General features: G+C 37.3%; 3 protein-coding genes across 4 annotated transcripts in view; 1 reads left to right on the plus strand and 2 right to left on the minus strand.

Moving 5' to 3' along the window:
* Positions 1-26,851, minus strand: part of znf711 (zinc finger protein 711) — a 555,809-nt gene that overhangs the window by 60,737 nt on the left and 468,221 nt on the right. The window lies entirely within an intron of this gene.
* On the minus strand, positions 5,259-11,353 carry irg1l (immunoresponsive gene 1, like). Its single transcript, XM_079631111.1, has 6 exons — positions 10,470-11,353; positions 10,001-10,064; positions 9,137-9,324; positions 8,808-8,900; positions 8,019-8,224; positions 5,259-6,929 (listed from the first exon to the last, which is right to left on the minus strand). The coding sequence occupies exons 1-6, from the start codon at positions 10,494-10,496 to the stop codon at positions 6,002-6,004; spliced, it is 1,506 nt and encodes a 501-aa protein (XP_079487237.1). The 5' UTR covers positions 10,497-11,353; the 3' UTR covers positions 5,259-6,001.
* LOC307008365 (uncharacterized protein) lies at positions 10,854-16,395 on the plus strand. The gene is made up of 11 exons (XM_079631110.1): positions 10,854-10,917; positions 11,845-12,029; positions 12,199-13,644; positions 13,723-13,815; positions 13,913-14,017; positions 14,110-14,219; positions 14,327-14,518; positions 14,620-14,782; positions 14,964-15,129; positions 15,617-15,711; positions 15,801-16,395. The coding sequence occupies exons 2-11, from the start codon at positions 11,873-11,875 to the stop codon at positions 15,884-15,886; spliced, it is 2,613 nt and encodes an 870-aa protein (XP_079487236.1). The 5' UTR covers positions 10,854-10,917; positions 11,845-11,872; the 3' UTR covers positions 15,887-16,395.

Consider the following 26,851-nt stretch of genomic DNA (forward strand, 5'->3'; position numbering starts at 1 on the left):
CCTCTTATGTAATATTGAATTCATGACAGGAATCTTTTTCCTTGTTCCATCACACGAACAGTTTCAGCAACAAAGCGTTTGTTTGTTTGTCCTCCATCATCCTCACCCTGAAGATGACACTGGTTTTGTGCCATCACAAAGGACGTGGCTTTGACAACAGCTTCCTCAAATGAAACAAATTTGATGAATTAAACTTACGTTTTTGCTATTCTTACTGGAATTAAGTTACTGTTATATTGTAAACCATATCAATGAAGTGGTTCTGATAACAAATTACTCGGAAACACTTTACAACAAGGTTTATTAGTTAACATTAGTTAATGTATTAACTAACATGAACTAATAATTAGCAATATATTTGTTACGGTATTTAATAATCTTTCTGTTAATTGTTTTTTTTCATGTTAGTTCACAGTGCCTTAACTAATGTTAACAAATACAACCTTTGATTTGAATAAGGCATTAGTAAATGTTGAAGTTAATATTATCTAAGATTAATAAATGCTGTAGAACTATTGTTCATTCTTAGTTCATGTTAACTAAGGTAACTAATGTTAACTAATGAACCTGATTGTAAAGTGTTACCAATTACTCAAAACATTATGATTTGGAATCATAAGATTATTGGAGTTATGATTCCAAAACTTGAGTCACTTAGACATGTCTTTGAGTTTAAAATCCATCAAATATAAATCTGTCACAGATTTTAACCGGATGTCCAGACCTGTTCCTGGAGCGCCACATGAACCTTCCTGCAAAGTCTATCTCCAACTCTAATCGAACACACCAGTACCAGCTAATCAAGCTCGTTTACTAGGATGTTCTGGGCAAGTGTGTTCCAGGCTGGAGCTGGACTCTGCAGGACACGGAGCAGAACTGGACTTCCCTAACTTTAGCCATTAATAATAAAGTATGTGTATACACTCAAAAGTACTGCGCTGAATCGAGAGTGTTCAATCACTGACCCAGAGTCAGAATTGATCTTTTAGGGTCTATACATGCTATAATATTTTAAAATGTGTTCTAATTAAATTTGCTTCTGACCTTTATTTGAAATTCATTCTTTGAAGGAAAATTCCAAGAGTAGCACTTTATTTTACTGCTTGCCCTTTATGTAGTTACTGTAAGTACATATAGAATGTACAACTACTTGGTAATAACTAGGTACACTAACCCAGAACCTAACCCTAAAGATAAGTTCATGGCTTTTATTTCTCAGCTTTCTTGAGTACACCGTAGATAATGTGCAACCAAAGCCAAGTCCATTTTACTTGAACCGAGAAAGTTTGCTTTGATGTTTTAAGGTCAGTGGTTTGAATGCTCTCGTTTTAAGTAAGGTCAGATCATTTCTTTGGCAACACTTTTCCATGGCTTTTTAAAGACATAATGATAATATGTATACCTTGAATAATGAAAATAAGTGCTATCCATATGAATATGCATCTCCCCAGCCTGTTTACATCCTCAATGGTTTTACTGAAATTCCACATGATAACTGAACACTCATGTTCATCTGATTGCTCATTATGTTTTAGCTCATTATCTAGTTTTATTATCTTAATTAAGCTTAAATTCGTCTCTATAGCACGCAGTGTGTTTATCGTGTAATTTATACGCGGAAATTAGTTTTTACGTGCATCGGATATGCATGGGTTGGTTAGGGTAGGTTTATTAGTGGTGTGGGTGCGTGTGTATTACACGCAATGAAGTGTGTATCAAATGCATGCGAAAACTGTGTATTATATGCGTAAAAACTCATTTTCGCATGTAAATTGCACGATAAACACACTGCGTGCTATAGAGGCGCATTTACCTGAGAACAGGTAGTAGCACCAAACAGTGTTCAAAGATTTTCTCATGATAAAACAAAGACAGTAAAGCCCTTGCGATCAGAACCGTAATAGTGCTGCCAAAAGATTAGAAGACTTTGGGTACTGAGTTATAAAGCCCAGGTTTTAAAAGTTAAATCTTTCTCTTCCTTCTTCTTGGTATAACAATGAATCAGATGTGTTTAAGATATCTGAGCCTCTAATCAGAGTGTTTTATATTCATGCATTACTGTAAACCCATTTACAATCTTTTCAGTATTTGTTTTTAAGATTAATATAAAGCAGTCACGAAGGTGGGCACCATCGGGCTTTGAAGAAACGGTAAAGACTCCCTTCCCACAAATGAATGAGCTTCCGTCTTTTACTGTGTTTGTTCAAACTTAACGATTAAATTCCTATTCAAGTTATTTTCAAATGGTTTGCCAAAGTTTATTTATTTAGTAACTACTCTTAAGCCACTCTCTGTTGATATTGGATTGACGTTTTGTTTAAAGACCATATTTTTTTGCAAGATAATCTATTAAGTGCTTTCAGCTTCCTTATTATAAAAGAAATTCCTACTGACTGTGTCACTTTTTCCTCAAGTGACACTGTTATTGTGTGAATATTAAAAATAGTCCAGTAAAAAGTAAATCATTAATCAACTTTTGACAGCATACGGAAATAACCTATACGTAGGTGTCTGTATATGACCAAAACACAATTGTTTCCCCAAATCTTTTGTTTTGTCCATGAATGTAAGAAAAAGCCTCCTGATAATTAATCAATAAAACAGACAAAGATATGACGTGACGCATGACACTATGAAACCAAAATTATTTTCTTTATTATGTTTTATTCCAAGGAAGTTTTAAAATACAAAATCATTCTTTCAGTTAATAGTTTCAATTCACAATTTGCATATACCTCAATAGACTATTGTTGTCACATAACTCCTAACTGGAAGTATCTCCCACAGCAATTGCCATTGATGACACTCCTCACAATAGATAATGCACGGAACACAGATGCTGAAACCAAATAAAAAAATGCCATTTGGTGGGGATATTGTGGTGTAAGATGAGAACACTGATCTCATATTTCTGAATGAAAGCATACAAAAAGAAAGATTATTGCAATCACCTCAAGAGACAAGAGAAACTGGTGAACGTCCCCAGGGAGGACACTATTGCGTGTTCAACACTGGACAATACATGAATCACCAGGAACAATAGTGGAAATTCTGCAAGTTTCCAAATTATTTTTTAGCTCTTCTGTCGTCACAACATGACGAGTGAGACGTTTTTTTTTTCTACGATCTGTGGTACAGTAATACACTGACTGGCAGGAAAGGCACCTTTGATCAGCTAACCTATATCCTGAACCACTCTGCTGGAAAGTAGTCATTTAGTGTACACTTGTAATAGTATCCAAAGTACACTTATTACAGGAACAATATCCCTGGAGCGACCTGGCATTAAGTGTTTTTTTCAAAAGCCACCTTTCAAGGAATTAACCACAACAATGAACTTCAAACTCACCACACCTTCCTCTACTGCTGAATAAAATACAGTCTCGCCAAATATTATATCTCTGTTGGCCTTTGACTCTTCAGATGTGGAAAGGAGGATGAGACACTGAGGCTGAACTCACTGTTTTACCCCAATATTTGATTGGAATTCACATATTGACTCTACCTATTCGGAAAAGTTGGGGACAATGTGTAAAATGCATTAAAAAACACAATCTGTGATTTGTTATTTCTCTTGATCCTTTTTTTTTAACTGACAAAAGTTCAAAGAAAATATTTCTGATGGTTTCACTGATCAGCATAATTGTATTTTGTAAATATAAACAATTTTTTTATTTTAATGGCTGCAACACACTCTAAAATAAGTTGGGACAAAGGCAAAATTAAAGTGAAACAATTATATAATATCCAAGTTAAACAATGAGTTCCCAATGAGCAGGTGAATTGATATATGAGGGAATCGTGTAAAAAAGCTTCTCTGTCTTTGCGAGCAACGATGGGTGGCTCACCAATCTGTGCCAAATTTCATGAGAGAATTGTCAAACAATTTACGTCTTTTACCATCTACCACACATAATATTGTGCTAAAAGATTCAGGGATTCCAGATAAATCTCAGCCTGTGTAAGTCAAGGCAGGAGACCTCTGTTGAAGGTACGTGACCTTTAACCCCTCACACGCATTACATGAGAAACCATCATGCTACTGTGTTAAATACAGCCACATATGCGCTCGGGAGTACTTTAGAAAACCGTTTTCACTTAACACAGTCTGACATTGAATGCAACTGGAGCTTTCTCCTTGCGTAACAGAGATTCCACCGAGTTTTCTGGGACCGAGCTCCCCAGACAGATCCGGCCCACATCTGGTACATGTGGATTCCCCACCTACAGTACCAGATGTGCGCTAGATCTGGGCCAACACTATGTTGGTGTCTGGGTCATCTCAGATGGTCTAAAATACAGTGGAAATATGTGCTGTGGTCAGATGAGTCCATGCTTAAACATCGAGTTCTCAGTCTCAAAGACGAAAGGGACTATCCAGATTTTCATCAGCGACAGGTGCAAAGGCAAACAATTATCATGATATGGAAGTGCATCAGTACAAACAGTATGGGTGACTTGCATGTGTGAAAGTACCTTTGACATGGAGGCATGTATTTGGATTGTAAAGAGACATAAACTGCCTTTAAGATGACATCTTTCCTGAGAAGCAAGTCAATGCCAGGCTCATTCTGCACATGCTAAAACTGAGTGGTTTCTTAGAGACTCTACACCATAAAATGGATGTGCCTGACGGCAGTCCATATCTGTCTCTTATTGAGAATGTTTGGCCCATCATGAAAAGGAGAAGAGCAGATATCTTTTATCTTTCTTCTTATCATCATTTATAAGTATTTTTTACTTGCAAAACTGCAACAATTAGTATCCTCAATTCCCACATAATTAAAAAGTGTAAAATAAGGAAAGGTGATGTGACACAGTGGTAACCCAGACAGCAACATAGTGTCGGCCCAGATCCGGCCCACATCTGGCACGCGTGGGAGTCACATGTAGCAGACGTGGGATCGGGGACGACACTATGTTGCAGTTTGGGAAACATGCCTCTGTCCCAACTTTTTTCAGAGTGTGTTGCAGTTATCAAAATCAAAATTTGTTTATATTTACAAAATACAACAAAGCTGTTCAGTGAAAATCCTTTCTTTGTAGATTTATCATTTAAATAAAGGTTCAAGAGAATCAACAAATCACAGAAATGTCCCAAACTTTCCTGGAAATGGGGTTTGTAATATATGTATACATATATGTCACTATATCGCAAGTAGTGTTGTCGTTATATATAAGGCAATTTATTACTATCACTATACATCTCAGGATAGAGGATAGAGAAGTTTACCATACAGGTGCTGGTCATATAATTAGAATATCATCAAAAAGTTGATTTATTTCAAGAATTCAACTTAACAGGTGAAACTGATATATTATATAGACTCATTACATGCAAAGTGAGATATTTCAAGTCTTTATTTGTTATAACGGTAACACTTTACAATAAGGGTGCACTAATAAGCATTAATTCATGCTTCACTAATGCACAGATAATACTGAATTAATGTATTACTAATGATTATCTAAGCTATTCATTAATGATTGCCTCATTAGCAACTAATGAAGAGTCTGTCTGGTTAATATATTAGTTCATATATGAAGTTATTAATTAAATATGTAAGTGTGTATTAATTCTATAATACCTTATTTTATTAACTAATAGTGTTAATTAATTTGTTAATTACCATTGCATGGTGGACATCATGTATAGTAATACATTTAGAAATTTATTGAGTTTCAATCTAAGCAAGATCTTACAAAAAGCAGAACTTATCAAGAACAAAGAACTTTTAAAATTATATTTACAAACATATATTACAATTTTGTCATTTTGTGAAATAGTGTAAATAAATATTGTAAAAACATGAAAACAGACATCCACAGCAGGAAAATTAGACAGTTTGTACTACTAGTCTAGAGTATGTATATCAAGAAAGAGTATAACATGTTTGAATAGTCCTTCTATTAAATAAATATAAGTAGTTGTGAATTTTCACAAATATTCTATATTCATATACATTATTGGTGTCATTTTGTAATAAAAGCACCAAGCTGTTCACTGCAGTTGAGTTAGCAGTGGTTTACAGTCATCTAGATGCTCCAGACCTCCGACAGCTTCGATCAGCCTCTCCACCCTCTCATCGGACAGAACTGTGCCTGCATTATTACAGAACTTATTCTGCAGGCTTTCTTGGCTAAGTGGGTTCCTCCAATGGCCGTAGAAAGTGTCACATCGCCCTTTTAGGACATCTCCACTTACCAAGGTAACCTCCACCTCACCGTACATTATGTTGAAATTGGCCGGGTTGTCGTGGGGGTGCTCCAAACGGACACGGGAGAGGAGCGCATGAAGTTCGGGCCGTCGGATGGCTTCTGGGTAGAAGGACTGCACTGTGACTTCTCCATCCAACAAGGCAGAGCAGGCATTAAACTGGAAAGAGTGTCGCGCCTGGTGCTCTGTCTCCGGCAATGGACGGTTGATGTACTTGGAGAGCGGCACCCTGAGCAGGATATCCTGCACCAGGTTTGGAGAAACACTGCCTCCTCTCAGGCCAACCAGGGTCTTGTGCACAACAGCGGCAGCATCAACGATCCAGTGCATCCCGAGGTGTGCGGGAAAGCGCTTGAAAGCGATGTCTTGTTTCTCTAAGAGGAAGCTGTGCTCACCCCCCTCGGGGGACGGGATGGGTTGCGGGGCGTAGTCTTCATAGAAAGCGCTGAAGCCAGCTACGCCAGGCACTGCATCCAGGACCAGAGGACTTGCTTCCAACCCACGAGATGCCAGCAGGGCTGCTTCGAGCCCGAGGCGCGAGGCGTTTCCGATGTGAAGAGGTTTGGATTGTGTGGCGGCGTTAGCCATTGGCGCACCTGCCAAAGATGCAGCGATGGCCAGGGCATTACTGCACTGATTGTGGTCCAGAGAGAGGAGGCGAGCACAGGCAGCAGCACTACCCAGAGTTCCCACCACACTGGGAGGATGAAACCTAGCGGAGAAGACAGAGAAAGAGCACAGTCATTATTTTACAAGCTTGGCCATTCTCGAGTCGAGTCACAAAACTGTCTAAATTTTTATCAGCTGATCAGAAAATAAGTGGTGCTTGCCTGTGAAAAGCTCTCCACAACTGTTCTAGGGCGTACCCGTAGGCTAGTAAGTAACCACATGTAAAGAATGCTTCAGTTTTGATGTGAACACTTACAGTCGAACATGAAGCATTTCAAAGTATACTTCAACGTATATCAAAGTATAATTCAAAGTACACAGACACAGGTGTTTGACAAATGTGCACTAGGACGTTTCACCATTGCCTTCACAATGTAACCTTTCATGTGGTCGAATGCATTCGAACAGCCACAAAAGACCGCCTATTTTAAACATCTTAAAACCAGGTGTAAACAGGGCCTAAGAGGTCACTCTGTGATGTATCCATCTTCTAGTTGACACCTTCTTGTGATACGAATTCAGAAGTCAGAGTTCACCATACTTGAACTTTGGAAATAATTTATATAATAATTTAATAAACTTTTTTAAAATAATTTGGTATATCAATAGACCCCATCCTGGCCTCTAAATATGACTCTGTTCCTTCTTCAAAACGAGTATATGAAATATTTACACTCTTTTCTATTGTTTGCCATGGTAAAATCCCCTAAATGTCTGAAATAGTAATAGCAAAAGTAATATAATTTGCTAGCTCCAATAAAATTCTCTTGTACTCAATAAATCACAATGTTTTTTTTGTTTTGTTTTTACTTTATAACTTCCAGACATTATTCAACACAGGTGGACTCTGTTTTCAGAGTACTCAGGAAAAAAATAATTATAGTGTTTAACTATATTCTTGGAGCACAAACAGAACTGCTCTGTATAAACACACACCTGTCTGAAGGAGCTCTGACAGCCTTTCACATGGAATCTCCAGTGTTCTTACCCACCTAGCTCTCTGTTTGTCTACAACCTCAGACAATATACCCATGCTGTTATACTGCCATATTCAGGCTGTGCTGTACTTAGAAATATAGTTGTCGTTCTAAGTCACTTTAGTTGAGAATGAGACAAAGAAATTGACTCTAACCTCTTAGGGATGTTGTGAGCCTCATCTGAGAATCTCATCAGTCGACCCTGTATTTCGATGCCCACATTGAAGGCGGTTAGAAAGTCGAGCCCACTTGGTTTGCTGTTCTTGTGCAACATGTCACTTATAGCCAGGAGGGCAGGCAGAACTGCTCCAGAGGGGTGGGTTGCAGGGTGCCAAGTGTCGTCAAAGTCCATTGAGTGAGCCTGTGGAAAACCAACATGTCAATCAATGTCTAGAGTATCTCTTTATTGTGGCTGTCCTGGGATGATGGTTTGTGTTTCTAAATCTCACAGCACATAGTCCCATGTCCCATGTCATAGCCTTCAGATAGCTTCACTAGCATAGCCAAAATGGTACAAGGAAAAAGCTGTGCATGACTACTGATAGTATGATCAAAACCCAATAACCCGGTCTGTCTAGTTTCTACAATCTGAAACACTTCCTGAAGTGGTAGTGGTTAAACACACTTTATTTAGACTTTCCAACAGTAGCATGGATGTTTCTGTAGATCATAAAAGTTTCACAGTGCTGAGGTTTCATGACTTATTAGAGTTTTTTTTATATTTTTTTTTTATCATTTCCACATTTAGAATGGCGCTGAATGTTACAAAACAAGTTTATAATGTAATGCTTAATTGACTGTCTGGCTGGATACAAATTTCAGGATCTGCAGAACAGGACTTTCTGGGGAAACACTGAGAATGTGTCTAGGATGTTGAATCACACATCCAGTGTAAGCTAAACTAAGAACTACAATGACATCACATTACACTTCATTATACTTACTGCAACTCCATTGACAAAAGCTGAAAGGGTTGGAGAAAGCTTCACTCCTTGGCGCCCATAGACGAAGCTGACGTCATCAGAAGCATACATGTGCTTGGGGAAGAGGATAAATGAATGGTCATTAGATCCAACTCATTCACACATCAACAAACACACTAGTATCCGACATCACTTTCTGTACACCATTGCTAAACCATGTCCAGAGAAGAATTGCACTCTGTAAAGTCTTGGCATCACTCAATTCTACTGAAAAATGCTGTTCTCTTAATGATTGAAAAACATGTTGTTTTCTCTAAAGGTTACTATTTACTTTTGGCATTGTGCCCTACCTGGCAGTGCTGAAGGGCCAGTTCAAACACCTCAGTGTTGCTTCCCAAAAGCCCAACGCCGATGCTGTCCAGAATCATGCGTTTGCTGCGCTGCAGCACGGTTGGTGACAGATGCCTTGGTTGTACGCTCTGAATAAACCTGCCAAAGCTGCTGGTCACTGTTTCCTCAGAGGCAGGACGCTCTGCCACTAAAAACAGACAAGAGACAGTGTAAATGAACACTGAAACAATTTCCTTTGCTGGATAGCACCCATCCTGAGTGCCAATGACTATCCTATATTAGCGGATTGGTCAGTCTATATAAATTTCTGTCGTCGAATACGATTAACCACTATCGTCGAATACGATTGACAATTAACATACAGTTTGGATTGGCGGTATGGTTCTGTTCTGGGCAAGAACTCCCAGCGCATCAATGCAGTCTAGCATGGATATAGCAATAACCCCCCTTAGGGTAAACAGAACAGAACCAGCATGAATGTATTGCAGATATCATTAATTCAAGATTTTAAAGTACAACGTAATTTGAGAATTAATTCTGATTCGAGGGGAATCAGAATACCATACTGACTGGGCGAGATGAGGAGCTGGGGAGGAAGGGTAATTCGCTCCTGAGAAACGCGATAGCTGCTGATAATACTGAAGGAGCTTATATGTGTACGGTGATAGGCGTCATGTTCCTATTGGTAGACGTGAATCAGCTGATGTGAGCTTGACTAACATGACCTGCCAGAACTAATGCTTCGCTTGATGTTTATCTAAATTCCAGACCCTAAATAAAAGTCTTTCACTTTTCTTTTCTGTCATGAGTTAACAAACATCAGTTTACTGAAAATAAGGCTGTGACAAGTAGAGCTTGCTCACCATCTAATGCAGACTTATGGAGTCCTCGAGCAACAGAAAAAGCAGACAGGCATCTGGTAGATCTCTGTGTACAAACAATTATATTTGAGTGCCGCAGCTCTCTTACAGTACAGTACAGTATATTTAGTTAGTGTACAGTGTATGTTTTGTTCCCTTCTAAGTGTATCTTAAAAGCACAGCTAAAAAGCCTAGTCAAATACAATGTAAAAACCGTCTTCATTTAATAAATTTTTTTCTTATAAGTTTATATAACTTATTTTCTTAATAAGTTTTTCTTCTATGAAACATAAAAAAAACTATTAAACACTAAGTGTAAACAGTTTGGCTTCAATAACACACTTCATAAAAAAATCCTGTAATTTATAAAACTTGTACAGTGTTTTATTTTTCTTCATACATCGAGCAATCACACATAAATCTAGAAATTACACATCCTTGACACGACATGATAGCACAAAATTTTCTCTACCTGTGCAACTGAAAGCATGTTGTCCATTTTTTTTCAGAATCTGGATATGAAGAGGCTTGAAATCTCTGTTTGTTGATTCGAAGTTGAAGAAAGGCTGTCTTCTTTTCTCTATCTCAGTGTAGAGATGATTGAAGGTCGATGATGATGATGTGCTAGAGTCAGGTGTGCCCTTTTTTATACAGAAGTGGACCACAAAAAAGATGACACACCCACTGAAGAACTAGGGTTGGAATTCCCAAGTTTAGTTTATTTTTAGGTTCATAGGTGGGATTTCGCAGCAGGAAACAAACTGTCTTGTGAAAGGGTCAATGATGTCATCATTTGTAAGACCAAGGGTTGGTTGACATCACTGTAACTCCTCCCAGCTTTCATGAGTATGTGTCTATAAACTTAAAGCTTTCTTCACAAGCATCTCAATACTTCATTACAGATCAAGGATTCGAATTAGGTAAGTTTCTTATGTCTTTAAACCTTTTTTTGTTGTTGTTAAATGTTAGTCCTCACAAGGTCAAAAACTTCTGTTTTTACTATCTTTGTGGGAACATATAATATTGTAAATATACACAATAACATTAACATTTTATTGCTCACTCAGTTATGATTACGTTACTATGTTAAAAACTTGTTGAAAAGTTGACAAAAGTCTGTTCAAACTTACCTGTTCAAACTTCAAACTGTTTATCCTCGAGCATTATCCACAGACAGCTATCTGTGTATGATGACACCTGTCTGCTGGCTGTTTGAGATGAAACTGTACCGTCACCTAGACTGTAATAGTGTAAATCTTCAGCCAACAGTCACATCTGTGTCAGAGAGGTTCAGTTCAGTTTCAGTTTTAAAGCCTGAAAACTAAATCATCCACTATGTGAAAAAGCTTTTGCCTCCTGCTCAGCAGTTTGCTGAGTTGACAACTGTGTTGCTTGCTTACGGAGGGGAGGGAGAATATGAAACTAAACACACCCATAAATAGGCTGTTTAGTGCACAGATTAAAGAGATAAGTCTTTTGCCACATCTTAAAGAGGCTTTGACAGGTTTCATTTTATGAAGGTTTTTAATAATATTTTATATCACATAGACTAAAATGTATTTGTAGACATATGTCCCACAACTAAAAGTACAGAATACAGAAAGTACATTTTAGCATGCTGATTAAATGGCTTATATCAATCAGTTATAAGTAACTTTTATTCATCTGGATACGTTCATAATGTCAATTAGTTTGAGCTGATAAAATCATAAAAATATTTAAGCACACTGTGAATTAATTATTATTGTTTCAGAGAGAGTTTGACTGATCAAAATATAATTTTTCCACAAATGTTAGAATTTGTATTTTTTTGATCATATCTTAATTATCCAACTTAATTCTATCAGCAAAAAGCTGCACTTAAGGGAGAAGTTCATGGCATCGGCGAGTGACTTTCCGGCAAGTTTCTATGGTGAGCCAGGAGTGCTTGGGCTCCTTGCAAATGGCATCAGTGCCTTCCTGGTACTACTGCAGAACTTCCATTATGCCAGGACTGGCATTCCTGCAGTGGGAGTGGAGAACATATTAGCAGGTCATTTTTTTGTCATTTTAACAAACAACTTGTAAGAATTATACATTTACATAGCAGAAAATAATTTAAACCTATTTGGATTTTTGCTGGTTTAGTTTGTGCAATACACCAGATTGCTTACTTGAACATCACGCATCCCTTTCTTTGCATCTTATGTCAATTTATACAGGTGTTCATCTCATTCTGATTGGTGGAGTGTGTCAGCTTGTGGCAGGATTGTTGTCTTTCCGAAAATATGACCATCTAAGTGGAACGTCATTTGTAGGATACGCAGCTCTGTGGGGGAGCTATGGGGCCACAAGAATTTTTCTAGGTGCCAACCAACAAAGTCCAAACCTATTTAATGAATCAACAATGACAAACATTAGTGTCAATAAAACCGACATTCCAATGTACATCAATGAGTCTGCCATAGCTGGGCTGGTACCTTACATCCTGCTTTCTTTTCTACTGGCCTTCTGTTCAGCAACAGTAAACTACATCATGCCCTTTGTGTTTGGGGCCATTACCCTCACTCTGATATTTGAGGCTGTGGGTCTGGTAGCAAAGTGGGCTTTAGTGGTCTCTGGTATTCTGGAGCTCCTAATCTTGCTCTTTGCCATATATGGCTCATCAGCACTGCTAATCAAGGGATTGGCCCAACGCTATGTGCTGAAGGGTTTTGGAAACCCTCTCTTTAATGTGCTGCTCCTAGGAACCACCAATGCCAGCAGCTCCCAAAGCTTGGGCCAAGAGAAGAAGAAGAACACAAAATATGCCGAACCTATGGCCTTGGGATTCTTCTGCGACACAGTCTCACCATTTATATTTGCATTCTACGCCTTTGGCTACTTCCCATCGATCCCAGTAGCTGCCATCTGGATAACCATTAATTCTGCTGCTCAGCTTCTATCAAGCTATTATGCATATCTGCGTCAAGATTGCTACCATGCAACCAAGTTTGGCCTGCACTGCGTGTTTTGGTTGGTGAAGACCTGGGAAGAGTATGTGGTGTCTGTAACCATTGGCCGGACTGAAGCTGGTGAAGTAAGACATGCCATGGTTGGCAACTGGTTCTTCCTGTCTGCTGCATTGGTTTTCTGTGTTGCAAGTCTAAACAAAGACACTCTTGAGCTAGTTCACAATTCATTTTTTGTCCTGGTGACCATATCAACCATCTCCCAGATTCCCATCGACAGGTACTACATCTTTTTTGGAGTGACCTGCTCCCTCTTCACTCTATTATCCTTCTATGGCACTTTTGCACGCCTCATCAACACTATTGCTGAGAAGTCCTTGATTCCCGTTGGACCCCAGCCTGTCTCCACTGAATCCCTGCAGAAATATCTCAGTTACCTAAAGAGATCTAAACTGGATGAGCCTGAGGATAAAGGTGCACAACTCCCCGATGCATTATTCTACCTTTGCAATGGAGTGGCCGCACTCTCAGCCATTCACAGCAGTCAGCCCGGCCTGGCGTTTTTTGACCTAACGGTTCCCTGGGTACTCATCCCAGGAGCTATTATTCAGGCCTATGTCAGCCGACTACAAGTACAAGGTGGCCAGAGATTCGGCTCTGTCATTCCCTCGTTCTATGTGGCTATTTGGGCAACTTGGAGCTGGTTTAGGTTTGCAGGTACGAAAATATAAGATTCAAAAAAATACTTGGCTAAAAATTTGGGTAGAATTCTAAGATTCATATTTTTTCCTACAGGACATCGCTTGCAAATATCCACTGAGTCAGCAAACGGATTTGCAGCTGGGGCAATAGCATTCCTGGTCATTAATGCTTTCTTGATTCTAGTTGGTAGGTTTGTTTACTAATACATAACATACATCCTCACTTCTGACTTATGATGTTTGAAGGATTGTGAATTGAACCTTCTTCTTTTTTTTTTTTACAGCAACCTATGGCAATCTAGTTCTCTTGGCCTTGACCATTGTCATGGAGGTCATCATAGTTTGTTTTTTACTCTCTACATTCAGCAGACTGCCCTATCAGTTAGAAGGTACATAAATGCATTTTGTTAAGAAAAGGATTGTAAAGAATTGAAATAATGTGTAAAAGTTACCTCATATTTTCTTGAAACTCTTTCTTTAGTTGCTATGCTAGCAATTTTCGCCATCATATGTTTGTATGGCATGCTAGCATCCCTTGTGAACGCTATCTTCTCCAAGACCCTGATACCAGTTGGACCTTCCCTTATCAAGGTATTATATTTGATCAATGATGACAAAGTGCTTGTGAAGTTTAATCATGTTATACATTCATGGTTAGACAAAACATTCCTACTGATTAACATCTGCTTTTTCCGAAGGACAAGAAAAAGAAGGAATCTGAGACCAAATATCCATGTTCCATTGCTAAGTCTCGGGAAACCAGCGGACTTCTCCAGATTGCAAAATTGTTGGAAAGCAATGGAGTGTGTGGTATCCCTACAGATACAGTCTATGCATTGGCTGCTTCATGCAAGAACCCCAGTGCAATTGAGAAGATCTACACTATCAAAGTAAGCGCTAAAATAAACGCTTTGAAACATAATATTCTTTTACAAATGTTCTGCTGTCTGCGCCCTTCGTCAGCTGACCCACAAACCTTTCTCTCCGGTAGGATCGTCCTGCAGAAAAGCCAATTTGTATCTGTATCTCAAATGTGGAGCAACTTGTGGCAGCCAAACCTCCCTTCAGTCCTCTGCTGTGGGAGTTCATGAGAAACGTCTACCCGGGAGGCATTAGTTGCATTGTCCCGAAAGGCGAATGGCTCCTCAAACTCGGTAAGGTTATTAACATGCATTAACATTTAGTAATTACACCTAACCTAACCCTACCTCTAACTCTAATCAATCTTGGGACAATCAAAAAAACAAATTAAAACTTTACTGAGAGAACGTTTACAGGAATCTGTGATGGTTATCTATTATCTCCAATAATTTTCAATGATCCTATTGTTCACAGGTGTGGGTCCTGCATATGACCGTGTGGGGACCAGAGAAAGCATTATGATAAGAGTACCTGACCACACTGCTACTGCTCACCTGTGTGAATTCACCGGTCCATTGGCCATTACATCAGCCAATCCCAGTGGAGAAGCTGACAGTACACATCACGATATGGTCATCAAGTAAGTTTAAAAAAGCCCCAACATTAGAGGCTACTGTGAAGGAATACAAACTCCACAAATCAAATGCATTGTACACAGAATTGTATTCAATTAATAAATAATGTAGCCTAAACAAGGGGATATTATAGGGTTTGAGATCTTACATAATTCAGGCTGTTACCTTGAAACAACAAACCACAATACGCTAATGTTACACTAGCAGTGTGTTCTACAATCAAAGGTTTACCTCTTATTATTATTATTATTTGACATTTATTTATTGAAGAGGAATAACCCCTTGAGATGAACCATCTCGTTTTCGAGGGGGTCCTCAAATATTAAAGCATAACTCTTCAGAAGCCAACTTTATTATTAGGAAGGATGTATTCACTGCTGGTCGTGACATTTTATATTAAAACAATAATTGCAATAGAAACACATGGCAGTGTCCCTTGATTGCTGGTCTCAAGGGTTAATTGGAGCATTGTTTTCTTTTGTCCTGAAACAGCCGTCTTGGCCACAAGATTGATGGAGTCCTATGTGATGGAGAATCTAATGAGGCGGTGGGATCAACTGTAGTGAACTGCCTCAAAATTGATGAAGGTAAACTGATATCCCAAAGAGCTTATGTCATGTCATAATAATATATGTATTCCATTATTAATAATAACATTAATTTTGTCCATTTCCAGGAACTATCAGCATTCTCCGTGAAGGTTGTGTACCTGCTTTGAAAGTGAGGCAGATTTTTGAACGAGTAAAAAGCAACATGCTATAGGATTTCTACTAACATCAGCTCCAACCTCTAATTATTGTCTTTAACGTGAAGGATGTTTCATTTTGCACATGAAGAGAAAACTTTGACTTAACTTTACATGTAAACAAGTCAATTTTGATCTCACTTGCTCAAATGCATTATTAGTAATTCTGAGCAAGTATCACCATGAAAACATTTCGTGAGCAATGTTAAAGCTACACAAACCTGTTACTCTAATGCTGTGTGAATTTACTGTATGTTTGCCAATGCTTTTGAAGGTTGAAATGTGTTGTAATTCTGAACTCTTCTTTTTAATTTAATTTATTGCTATTTATATATTCTTTCAATGGATCATTCCCTTGTTGATTAAGAGTAAACATCAACGAGCAATTCAACCAGAGCGAGTGAAAATGCATTTAAATATTATCTTTGTAAAGTATGCTTGTGTATTATTGCGAAATGAGAAACTGTATGCATGAGATTTTATTTTCAAAGTGCTTAATTACTGTTTAATAAAAGATTGGTATATGAAGATTTGTTTTGTCATGAACACCAAAGTTGGTCAAGTTTTCATGCTGTTTGCAGTTGAACCAAACAAAGACAGTGAAGACAATAAAAACACAAAACACATGGAACAATAAACAAAACACTAGGAAAAATGTAACACTTTAGAATACTGTCCCGTATAATATAATATTAACATTATACTATTAACTAACAATAAACTCTGATTTATTAGTAAGAATTAGTAAGTAATTGTGCTTAGTCAAATGTGGTAGTTCATTATTAGCAAAAACCAATAACAACAATTTTTTTCTCATCTACAAGAGGACTACTAAGAACTACTATATACAGGTTCATAATTAATGCGAATAATGCATAATGTATAATTAATTATAAAGGGAAGGTAATGGTAACCCACTAGTAACGTCACGGTTGCTGTGTTGAACACCCTTGAAGATGAAGGAGTACAAGTCCAAGAGTGTTCATTTTAAATCCAACTACTTAAATCCAAGAAATTGCAAGGGAAAACTATACCACACAACTAAAATATGACTAACGCCAGACAAAGAACAAACCAAAACTGTGGGTATAAATAGAGAGCAAACACAAGGGCAAAAAGCAAGGAACACCTGAACTGAATGAATCATGTGTAACTATGTGAACAAACAGTCAGGGAACAGAAAGAACATATCTACTGTAATGTTACCAATATAAGACAAATTAGAATAGTGCTCTGCTTGCCCTCCTACTTCAGGAAGAAACTGCTGTCTTTCCTGCGCTATGTGATCGGTCTAAGGAAAAAAACATTCATATCCCCCATGGATCAGGGTAATGCCGATCAAACACCTGTGTTTTTTGAAATGCCAGCATCTGTCACTGTAGATAAAAAAGGTGAGAAATCAGTCATAGAGAAATCGACTAAATGAGAGCTACAGGTTATTTTTATGGTATCACTATGCCATAAAGTGTTTATTTCCAAATGTGATTGTTGTTGGTACATTTTACCAGTATTTCTCATACTTGTTAAAATTATTGAAAATGAAAATGAGATGTTGCATCTCAAGAGGCTGTCCTTCAATAAATTCAAATTCAAATACAAAAATTCAGAAAACAAAACAACAAATTTATAAACGCAATGGAAAGACTAAAAAATAAATTAACAAGTTAGAAAACACAATAAATTCAGAATACAAAATAACAAATAACAAATCAGAAAACACAACGACAAATCCTTGGTAATGTGACTGTTGTCATTGTAAGGTTTTGGATAGTAATTCCTTCTGATATTATTTGGTAAAACTTGAGTCATTACTAGTGGGTTCCCATGATCTTCACTTTAGAATATTGATCCAAATAATTAGTAATTCTGTTAGAAAGATCTAGAAACACTTTAGTCATTACTATCCAAATCCTTACAAAAAACTCAGAAGCTTACAGTGACTTCAGTTAATAGGGAGTTATGCTTGTCACTTTAGAATAACAATCCAAATAATTAGTAATTCCTTCTGAAGGATTTGGTAATATTCAAGTCAATATTACCATGATCTTCATTTTAGAATTGATTAAACATTATTTACATTCATATTGCACATGTTCTGTCCGGTAGTTCTCAGTAGTTAAAAAATAGTGATTGATTAATAGTGAACTACCGCATTCAACTGAGCACTATTACTCACTAAATCGTTAATCAGAGTTTCTAGTTTCATTCACGCCCCGATGAAACGTACCAATTCACGGAATTAACTGAATGCATAGCTGATATAAACAATTGGATAATTAGTAATTTTATATTATGTAATTCTGAAAAAACAGAGATTCTAATTACTAGGCACGTAATAACTTGCCTATCAATTGATGCTCTGTCAAGTCTTCCTCATCAGTTAGACACCTGGGTGTGCTCTTTGATACCAAGCCACATTCCCAGCATCTGTAAAACCACATTCTTCCATCATAAAAATATATCTGAATTACGACATATGCTCTCAATGACAAATGCGGAACAGTTAGTTCATGTGTTCATGACCTCAAGGCTAGATTATTGTAATGCTATTATGGGCGGTTGCCCTGCACGCTTAATAAACAAACTACAGCTGGTCTAAAACGCAGCTCGAGTTCTTACCAGAACCAGGAAGTATGACTATATTAGCCCCGTTCTGTCAACACTTCATTGGCTGCCTATTAAACATCGTTTAAATTTTTAAATATTGCTGATTACTTACAAAGCACTGAATGGTTTAGCTCCGCAGTACTTGAGCGAGCTCTTAACGCATTATAGTCCTTCACGTCTACTGCAATCTCAGTTTTCTGGCCAGTTGATAATACCTAGAATATCAAAATCAACTGCTGGTGGTAGATCCTTTTCCTATTTCCTATTAAAACTTTGCAACAATCTTCCTAGCAGTGTTTGCAAAGCTCTATCAGTTTAAATCTAGACTAAAAACACATCTCTTCAACCTGGCATACACATAATACATTATTAATTTCTATAATTCAAATCATGTAAAATCATTATTAGGCTGCATAAATTAGGTCAGCCAGAACTGGGAACACTTCCCATTACACCTGATGCACTTGTTACATCATAAGAAGGATGGTGTCTATGCTAATGTTAGTCTCTCTGTTTATACAGAGGTTTACTGTAGTCAGCCGGATCCGGGTCGTATCCAGATCAGATGAATTACCTGCACCTAGACATGACCAAAACACAGCTCCGCGTTTACCGTAGTCAGCAGAGCCCGTGTCAACTACACTATCTCCTGCGAAGGCCTCATTTCCACCACAAAAGTGTTTTTTTTTCCTCTGTATAAATTGAAAATGTTATAAAAATGATTCCCATACAAGAATCAGCAGATACGACTAAAAACGCTGTGTTATGCAAGCCAGACAAGGCAATTTCACGCCGTAAAGAAAGACTACGCGCACATACGCATTCAAACGCTCATGTTTATAGACTTTATAGTGCACGTTTTCACAGATTCACGATTTTGAAGTTTACATGATGATAACGGTTTCGCTTTCAAAACTCGTTTTCAGAGACTTGCACTTTGAGACCTACTTCGAAGTTTAAGTTCTCGGGCCACTAAGACTCTGTTGTCGTACAAATGAACAGCCAGAGAGAATTAAAAGTTTAGTGTAAACGGCCCCTAAGTTGATAACTAATGATTTTTCTAATGGAAATGAGTCAATCAAAAACTTACTTAAAGGATTAGTTCACTTAAAAAAATTAGTTCATCCAAGATATCCATGTCTTTCTTTCTTTCTTCTTTTTGAGGAAAACATTCCAGGATTTTCTCCATTTAATGGACTTCAATGGCAACCAAATATTCCAATGTGCAAAGAAGATTTATATGTCCGTCTCAATGCAGCTTCAAATGCTCGACACAATCCCAGTCGAGAAAAATAAGGGTCTTATCCAGCGATCGGTTATTTTCAACAAAAAAATAAATCAATTACATACTATTTAACCACAAATGCCCGTCTTGTACCATCTCTGAGATTAAATTTTGTTTTAATTTATTTTTAATATATTTTAGATTTTTTTCGTGACCTTTCTAACGTGATGGCGTAATACGCGTGGCGCATCTCAGAGATGGTATAAGACGGGCATTTGTGGTTAAAAAGTATATACTATATATGTATTTTTTTTAGAAAATGACCGATGGTTTCGCTAGATAAGACCCTTATTTCTCGACTGGGATCGTGTAGAGACTTTGAAGCTGCACTGAGACAGATATTTGAACCTTCTTTGAACATTGGGATAGATGGTTGCCATTGAAGTCCATTCTGTGTAGAAAAATCCTGGAATGTTTTCCTCAAAAATCTTAATTTCTTTTCGACTGAAGAAAGAAAGACATGGATATCTTGGATGACATCGTGGTGAGTAAATTATCAGCAACATTTTTTTTTGAAAGTTAACTTCTCCTTTAAGCCAGACAATGACTTCCTTCTAGATCTGCTCTACAGCCAAAACAACCTTTGTTGCATTCATTTCCTATTATCACCGTAAAGCTACTTTGAAACAGTTTGTATTGTAAAAAGCTAAGTGCTATAGAAATGAAGGTGACTTGCCTTGATTTATTAGTTACAGTAACAGTAGTTACTAGAATGTTAATAGTGCATTACTCATTAGTTCCTGTGTAGTTATTCATTAATGACAGAACAGTATTCTAAAGTGTTACCGGAAAACTATATAACAATTGAAAACATGCATTGCACTACATAGTAAATACTATATACAATACATAAAAGTAATATGTTCAGAAAACAATATACAAAAGTTTACGGATGATATATGTGCAAATATGTATAATTCAAATACTGTAGATATAAAAAGTCTACACACCCCTGTTTTTTTGTGATGTAAAAATGAAACAAGGATGAATCATATCAGAACTTTTGCACATTTATGTTAAAATGACAACCTATACAATGCCATTGAAAACCAAAATTACACATTTCAGAGAAAAACATAAAACACTAAAAAACTTGGAATAACTAACTGCATAAGTGTGCACAGCACTTGAAGGTTTTATTACAGCACTCAGTCTGTTTGGACAGAAGTCTATCTGCTTGGGACATCTTGACTTGTTTTCCCACTCTGGCTGGGCCATTCAGACATCCATCTAGCATGAAGCCCTTCTTTTGATAAATTCATGGTAACACTTCATTTGTGTGTTTTGTAACTTTGCTGAAAGCTGCAGGTTCTCTTCCTTCAACTTTCTAGGAGATTCAAGGGGCCTCATTTATAAAATGTGCGTGCGTCCCATTTTTTATCTTAAAACTAATCTTGCACGTAAAAACAAATTTTCGCGTATACATTGCACGATAAACACACCTCGTGCTATAGAGACGCATTTAGTGTGATCAGGTTGTAGTGACAGTGATTAATCGAAGAGTTACAGAGTTACAGAGTTACAGAGGGTTTGCTCACAATATGGCTCAGACTTTGACCTTAAATACAGTGCAAAGAAGAGTAATATTATGATTTTTAGTTGTAGGTCCCTGTAGCTAAGGACATTTTTAGTCCTTTCTTCTCTCTGTGTACTTCTCTATAATATGTGATGAGGCTAAATAATTAGAACATTATACAACCGATGACCTGTCTGATGATAGGGACATTTACAGACCGTGTCGGTTGATGTATGCATGAGAAAATATGTTGATTTTCCAATTTAGTATGTGCTCAGGATCTGTGAAGACTACACTTTTTTACAATGTAAATATGTGATATTGTGGACTTCTGTTCTTTAAAAATGTTTTGTTTTATAATAATAATAATAATAAATTGGTCTGTCCTATTGCATGTGTTTTTGGATTGTGTGTGTCCGTAAAACGCTTTAATTGATTGATAGATGCTTGGGAGAATTGGCAGACTCGCAGAACATGCTGGACCGTGCTGTCATTGACAAATTCCAGGAGGGTTTTGTCACGGGTCAGGGTGTGTCTCTCTGTTGTTTGTTATGGTCCTGTCATTTTCTGCAGCTCGTGATTTGAGCAATCAGAGCTGCCTTGTAGCACTATACGCACAATCACAAGCTGATCTCCTCCATCTGTTGCTTGTGTCCCTTACCCTTTATATTCCCAGCTGTGTCTACCTCTTGTTGTCAGTTGATCACTATTCATTTTGCGTGGATGTTTCATGTTCTGTCCCCTCATTCATGTGTGTTTGTGTCTGTTAGTTACCTGCTTGTGATTATGCTAAGGAACCAAAGAGGAGGAGTTTGTAGCAAGACTGTTCTCACTTGCTGGACTCGGGCTCGTCCTGTGTTTGTTTCCTTCCGGTGGTCTCCTCTACTTGTGTCCGCTGATGAGCGTGCAGAGTACGCGGGAACCACCACACAGAGAGTCAACTATTTTCACTATATCGCATGAACTGTTTCCATAGTTCCCAAAGTTTTCGAATAAATGTTACTCGCGTTTGTCACTGAAATTGAGTCCTCCATTTATCCGCGTTTCCTGACAGTATCGTCACAGGTATTTCCATGTATCTAAATATTTTATTGTGTTTCTGATATTGTTTCAATTGCTGTTATTATGCTGGACTTCTGAATCATAATACCCTCGATGGACTGTATGTACAATGTGCTGATCAGAGACTATGTGGGTAACCGTCAGGGACGGACTGGGACTAAAAAACGGCCCTGGACTTTGACTAGGCCGGGCCCAAAGCAATCGGCGCGTGGAAACTCGACAACAACAACAATAACGCCTGGCATGAGTGTCACAAGACTTTAATTGTGGCTCATGATACTTTTATCAATTGTGGCATATTATTCTAGATTAACTTGAACACTCACATTCGGCACACTGAACGTCTCAACACACTGCAGTCCTGTGTAAAAAAAAAACTCTAGGCTGTGACTGTCTGACTTGGGGCGCTTAAAGTAATTTAAAGTTGAGCTGGAGTGGGTGTCTTTCTCTGCTCTTGGTCTAAGCTCAACCTGAATAAACAAATGATGGAATGATTTTATTCCAAGATAGCATGGAATAGATTGTATAATATGCTGTTATAACAGCATATTATAACAGCATATTAATTAATCTTACTGCACAAATAATAATACCACATCTAAATGAAAATACACCATTACAAATGTAACTTCTGTATTAAAAATCTTCAAAGTTTGTAAGCATTAACTGTAATGTTACCAACATTTTTAAAAGTAAAAGCACAACATATTTCGTATTAGCTACTGCATGTGGCATTTTACAGCTAAAATGTTGAAGTTTAGCTGTTTTAATAACAGTTGATGACTGCGCGGGTGGTGGGCCGGCCCGCCGGCCGTCCTGGAGTACCGGCCGTTCTGTGATTCTCCAGATCACACAGATGGCCAGACCGCCCCTGGTAACCGTAAGTAATAGCGAAGATGCCGCCATTACAAGAGTGACTGGTTACTGATAGCAGCACAACTGTGTCCATCTGTGTGATTGTGTTGCCAAACAGAAAACTTACTGCAGGACCTTCAGTCGGACGGCGGGCGAGCTACACAAAGCCCTGATTCCTGAGAGATGCTATCAAACCATTGTGCGATAGGATATGTTTTTCTGTCTCATTTTCATTTTCGGTCCCAGCATTTACGTATACGTTTGATTTTTTTTTGTGTATTTCTTCCAATTTGTATGCATGCTAAAAGTTGTGGCTTAACTTTATTTTGATGGCCCCCTTAACACATTCTGTTGACTACAAGTAACACTAAGATGTCCACTTACTCTCGTTAGAGTGTTAATAGAGTATTATACGGTTAGGGTTAGAATAAGTTGACATGTATTTGCAAATTTACTTAGGCTATAGTCAGTATCATTTCTGTTGGGGGACCATTACAATAAAGAGATCGCAGATATTAGGCAGACAGTCTAATACTCTAATGAGAGTTAGTTGACATGAAGTTGAATGTCACGTGTTGAGCGAATAAGAGCATTGTATTCACAGAATGCCTTTATCTACTATAAATGTTTTTTTTGTTGTAATATGTCTATTTATGTGTACATGTTATGTGTACATGGTGTTGAATATTGCTCCTGGTACAGTCTGTGAAAACAAATTTCCTCTATCGAGGACAATAAAGAATGCATATGAAGTTTCAAAGTTATAGTCAACAAAATGTTCACACATGTTCAGACGGGACCATCAAAATAAAGTATTATCAAAGTTGTTTGAGCAGTTTTCAACCACTGAATATTTGGTTTCAACTTCCTCTATTCAGCTATTTTATTTGGAGTCCTAAATAATAGAGGTTGTGGATGATTGTCCAGACATAACTCTTCAGACATGACTATGTTCCTCTAGAAATGTCAAAAAATATATAAATAAATAAATATGTTTTTCTTTTGTTTAACATTTATTGTAAGACATTGTAATTTAGAAGACATTTTAGAATTATTTTATGAGTTATGGCATATTTCTTAAATTAAAACTATGAAGAGAACAGAATTACACTTAAAAAGGGCTTCTCATGTGACTTCGTGAACGTCCAGTTAAAGCCCTGCCCGCTTCCGCATTTATTCGAATACAGATCATAATTTTGAGACTGTTACAGATACACACCCCTAGCCCATATTCGAGTAATATGCAAGCTAATAAGCAACTAGTTAATTGAGAGAAACACTAAAGTGTTTTATGGGGTTTTTTGTGTGTGATGTTATATAAAAAAAAAAAGGATAAAGATTTTTTCCCATTTAATGTAAAATTACAATGTATGCAATGCCATTAAAAACCAAACTGACATTTTATAGAATACATACATATATATATATATATGACCCTGGACGACAACACCAGTCACGGATACATTTTTGGAAATTGAGATTTATACATACATAACCTGAAAGCTGAATAAAATAAGCTTTCCATTGATGTGTGGTTTGTTAGGATAGGACAATATTTGGTCGAGATACAACTATATGAAAATCTGGAATCTGAAGGTGCAAAAAAATCGAAACATTGAGAAAATCTCCTTAAAAGTTGTGCATTTATGTTCACGATTGTGCTGCATTTACTCACAAAAATAATTGTTTTATATATTTACGGTATGAAATTTACTAAATATCTTCATGGAACATGATCTTTACTTAATATCCTAATGATTTTTGGCATAAAAGAAAAATCTATATTTTTGACCCATACAATGTACAAATATATCCGTGCGCCTTGTGACTGGTTTTGTGATCCAGGGTCACATATATATAACTTGGAATTACTAACTGCATAAGTACTAACTTGAACTAATAATTTGTTTTTATTTTATTTTGATCACCTTTTTTTTTTTTTTTTTACAGCACTTTTGGATAGGAGTGTTTTTGCTTGGCACATCTTGACTTGTGTTCTCACGCTTCTTTGCAAAAAAGTTCTAGTCAGAAAAGGCTTGCGTCTCAAAGCCCAGACCGATGAAGAACAGGAGATAGTTGTCACATGTAGCGAGCAACCAGTATTTGCTGGAGCTGCAACTCTTTTAATGTTGCCTTTCAAAATTTTTGGCCAGAAAATTCAATTTATCAGACCATAACACGTTTTTTTTTCCTACGTGGTTTTGGGAAAATATATATATATTTGCTAAGATTAGTCAGGCCTGGGTGTTTGTTTAGAGACAAAAAGGCTTTTGTCTCAAAGCCCAGACAGACGACAGCCTTGACAGCCTCCCTGACCAGTTTTCTCTTTGTCTTCTCATCAATTTCGGGAGGACACCCTGTTCTTGACAATGTCTCCGTGTGCCAAATTTCCTCCTCTTCTTGATTACTATCTCCACTGGGTTTCATGTACATCTAATGCCTTATCTGAGTGAAGCATCTGAACAATGAGATCTCATTGATACTTCATAAGCTCTTATAGTGGCCATGGCTCTTATAGCATCCAACCGAAAAGATATTAGACAAATCTGTCTTCTTTTTCCTCATTTAACCATTCCAAAACTCACAGTAATAAAACAGAACAATCCCGCAATTGTGTTGTGTATGTTTTCATACATGTGAAATATGCCCCATATACATCATTCATCCTCACTGTTAAAAAAAAAAAATCATTACACTTTCATGGTACAGTTACATGGTAGTCATTTTTACTGCTGATGATTTTATGTTTACTTTGAAAATGAGTCAGAAGCAATGAAAATGTCACAATACAGTATGTAGGCAACATAATTGATTGCTATTACAGTTTTTACCAACTGCTTACACACAAAATCTTTTCATGTCACACGATTTTTGAAACCTCTCACTCAAAATGCAAAACTACACATCAAATCTCCAAAACCATAAGCTATTTCTCAGCCTTTGACTCAGTTTTCAATTACATAAAACACTTTTTTCAAAACACTACACACAATTCTCGACCTAAAACACAAAAATCTAATGGGAAGTGACTTGCTTTCCTTTTCCAAACACAACCAATCAAAATGCTACACTTATTCACCAGGCCACACACACACTCCTCACATGTGCATACACTACAGTAATTGCTGATCACACAATCACTGCTTTACTGTAGTATACAGTAGGCCTATGAATACAGTAGGTCACAGGTCAGATTACCTGTTTTGAACAATGGATTCCTGGGACCCCCCAGGACCCCACACACACAACAATTGTGTTCTTTACTGTATTCTAGAATATTTTTTTGGTTTACATATGTTTATGGTTTTGTTGTATGCTACTGTAAACAACAGTAATGTTAAATATTTTCTGTTTCTACATTGCATTGGTGTTTCCAGTGTAGATAATTCATAAGGTTTACAGTGTACTTGTCTCAGCAGATTACTGTCACTGTAGAACGTTACATTGAAATGTAGATATAAGCATGAAAGACCAAAGAGCTTTAGATTTAGAACAACAGTGTTTGCATGGTATATCCAAAAATGTACAATTATGAAAGAAGTGTTTGCCATTTGATACAAATGCTTCATTCTGACTTGTGTTTATGGCATTTTGAATGCAGTGTTACATTTTGAAGGAGATGTGAGGCATTTTGCATTTTGTGTGTGCAGTTTTGGG

Source organism: Phoxinus phoxinus (genome assembly GCF_949152265.1).
Source record: "Phoxinus phoxinus genome assembly, chromosome: 12".
Classification (NCBI taxonomy): Eukaryota; Metazoa; Chordata; class Actinopteri; order Cypriniformes; family Leuciscidae; genus Phoxinus; species Phoxinus phoxinus.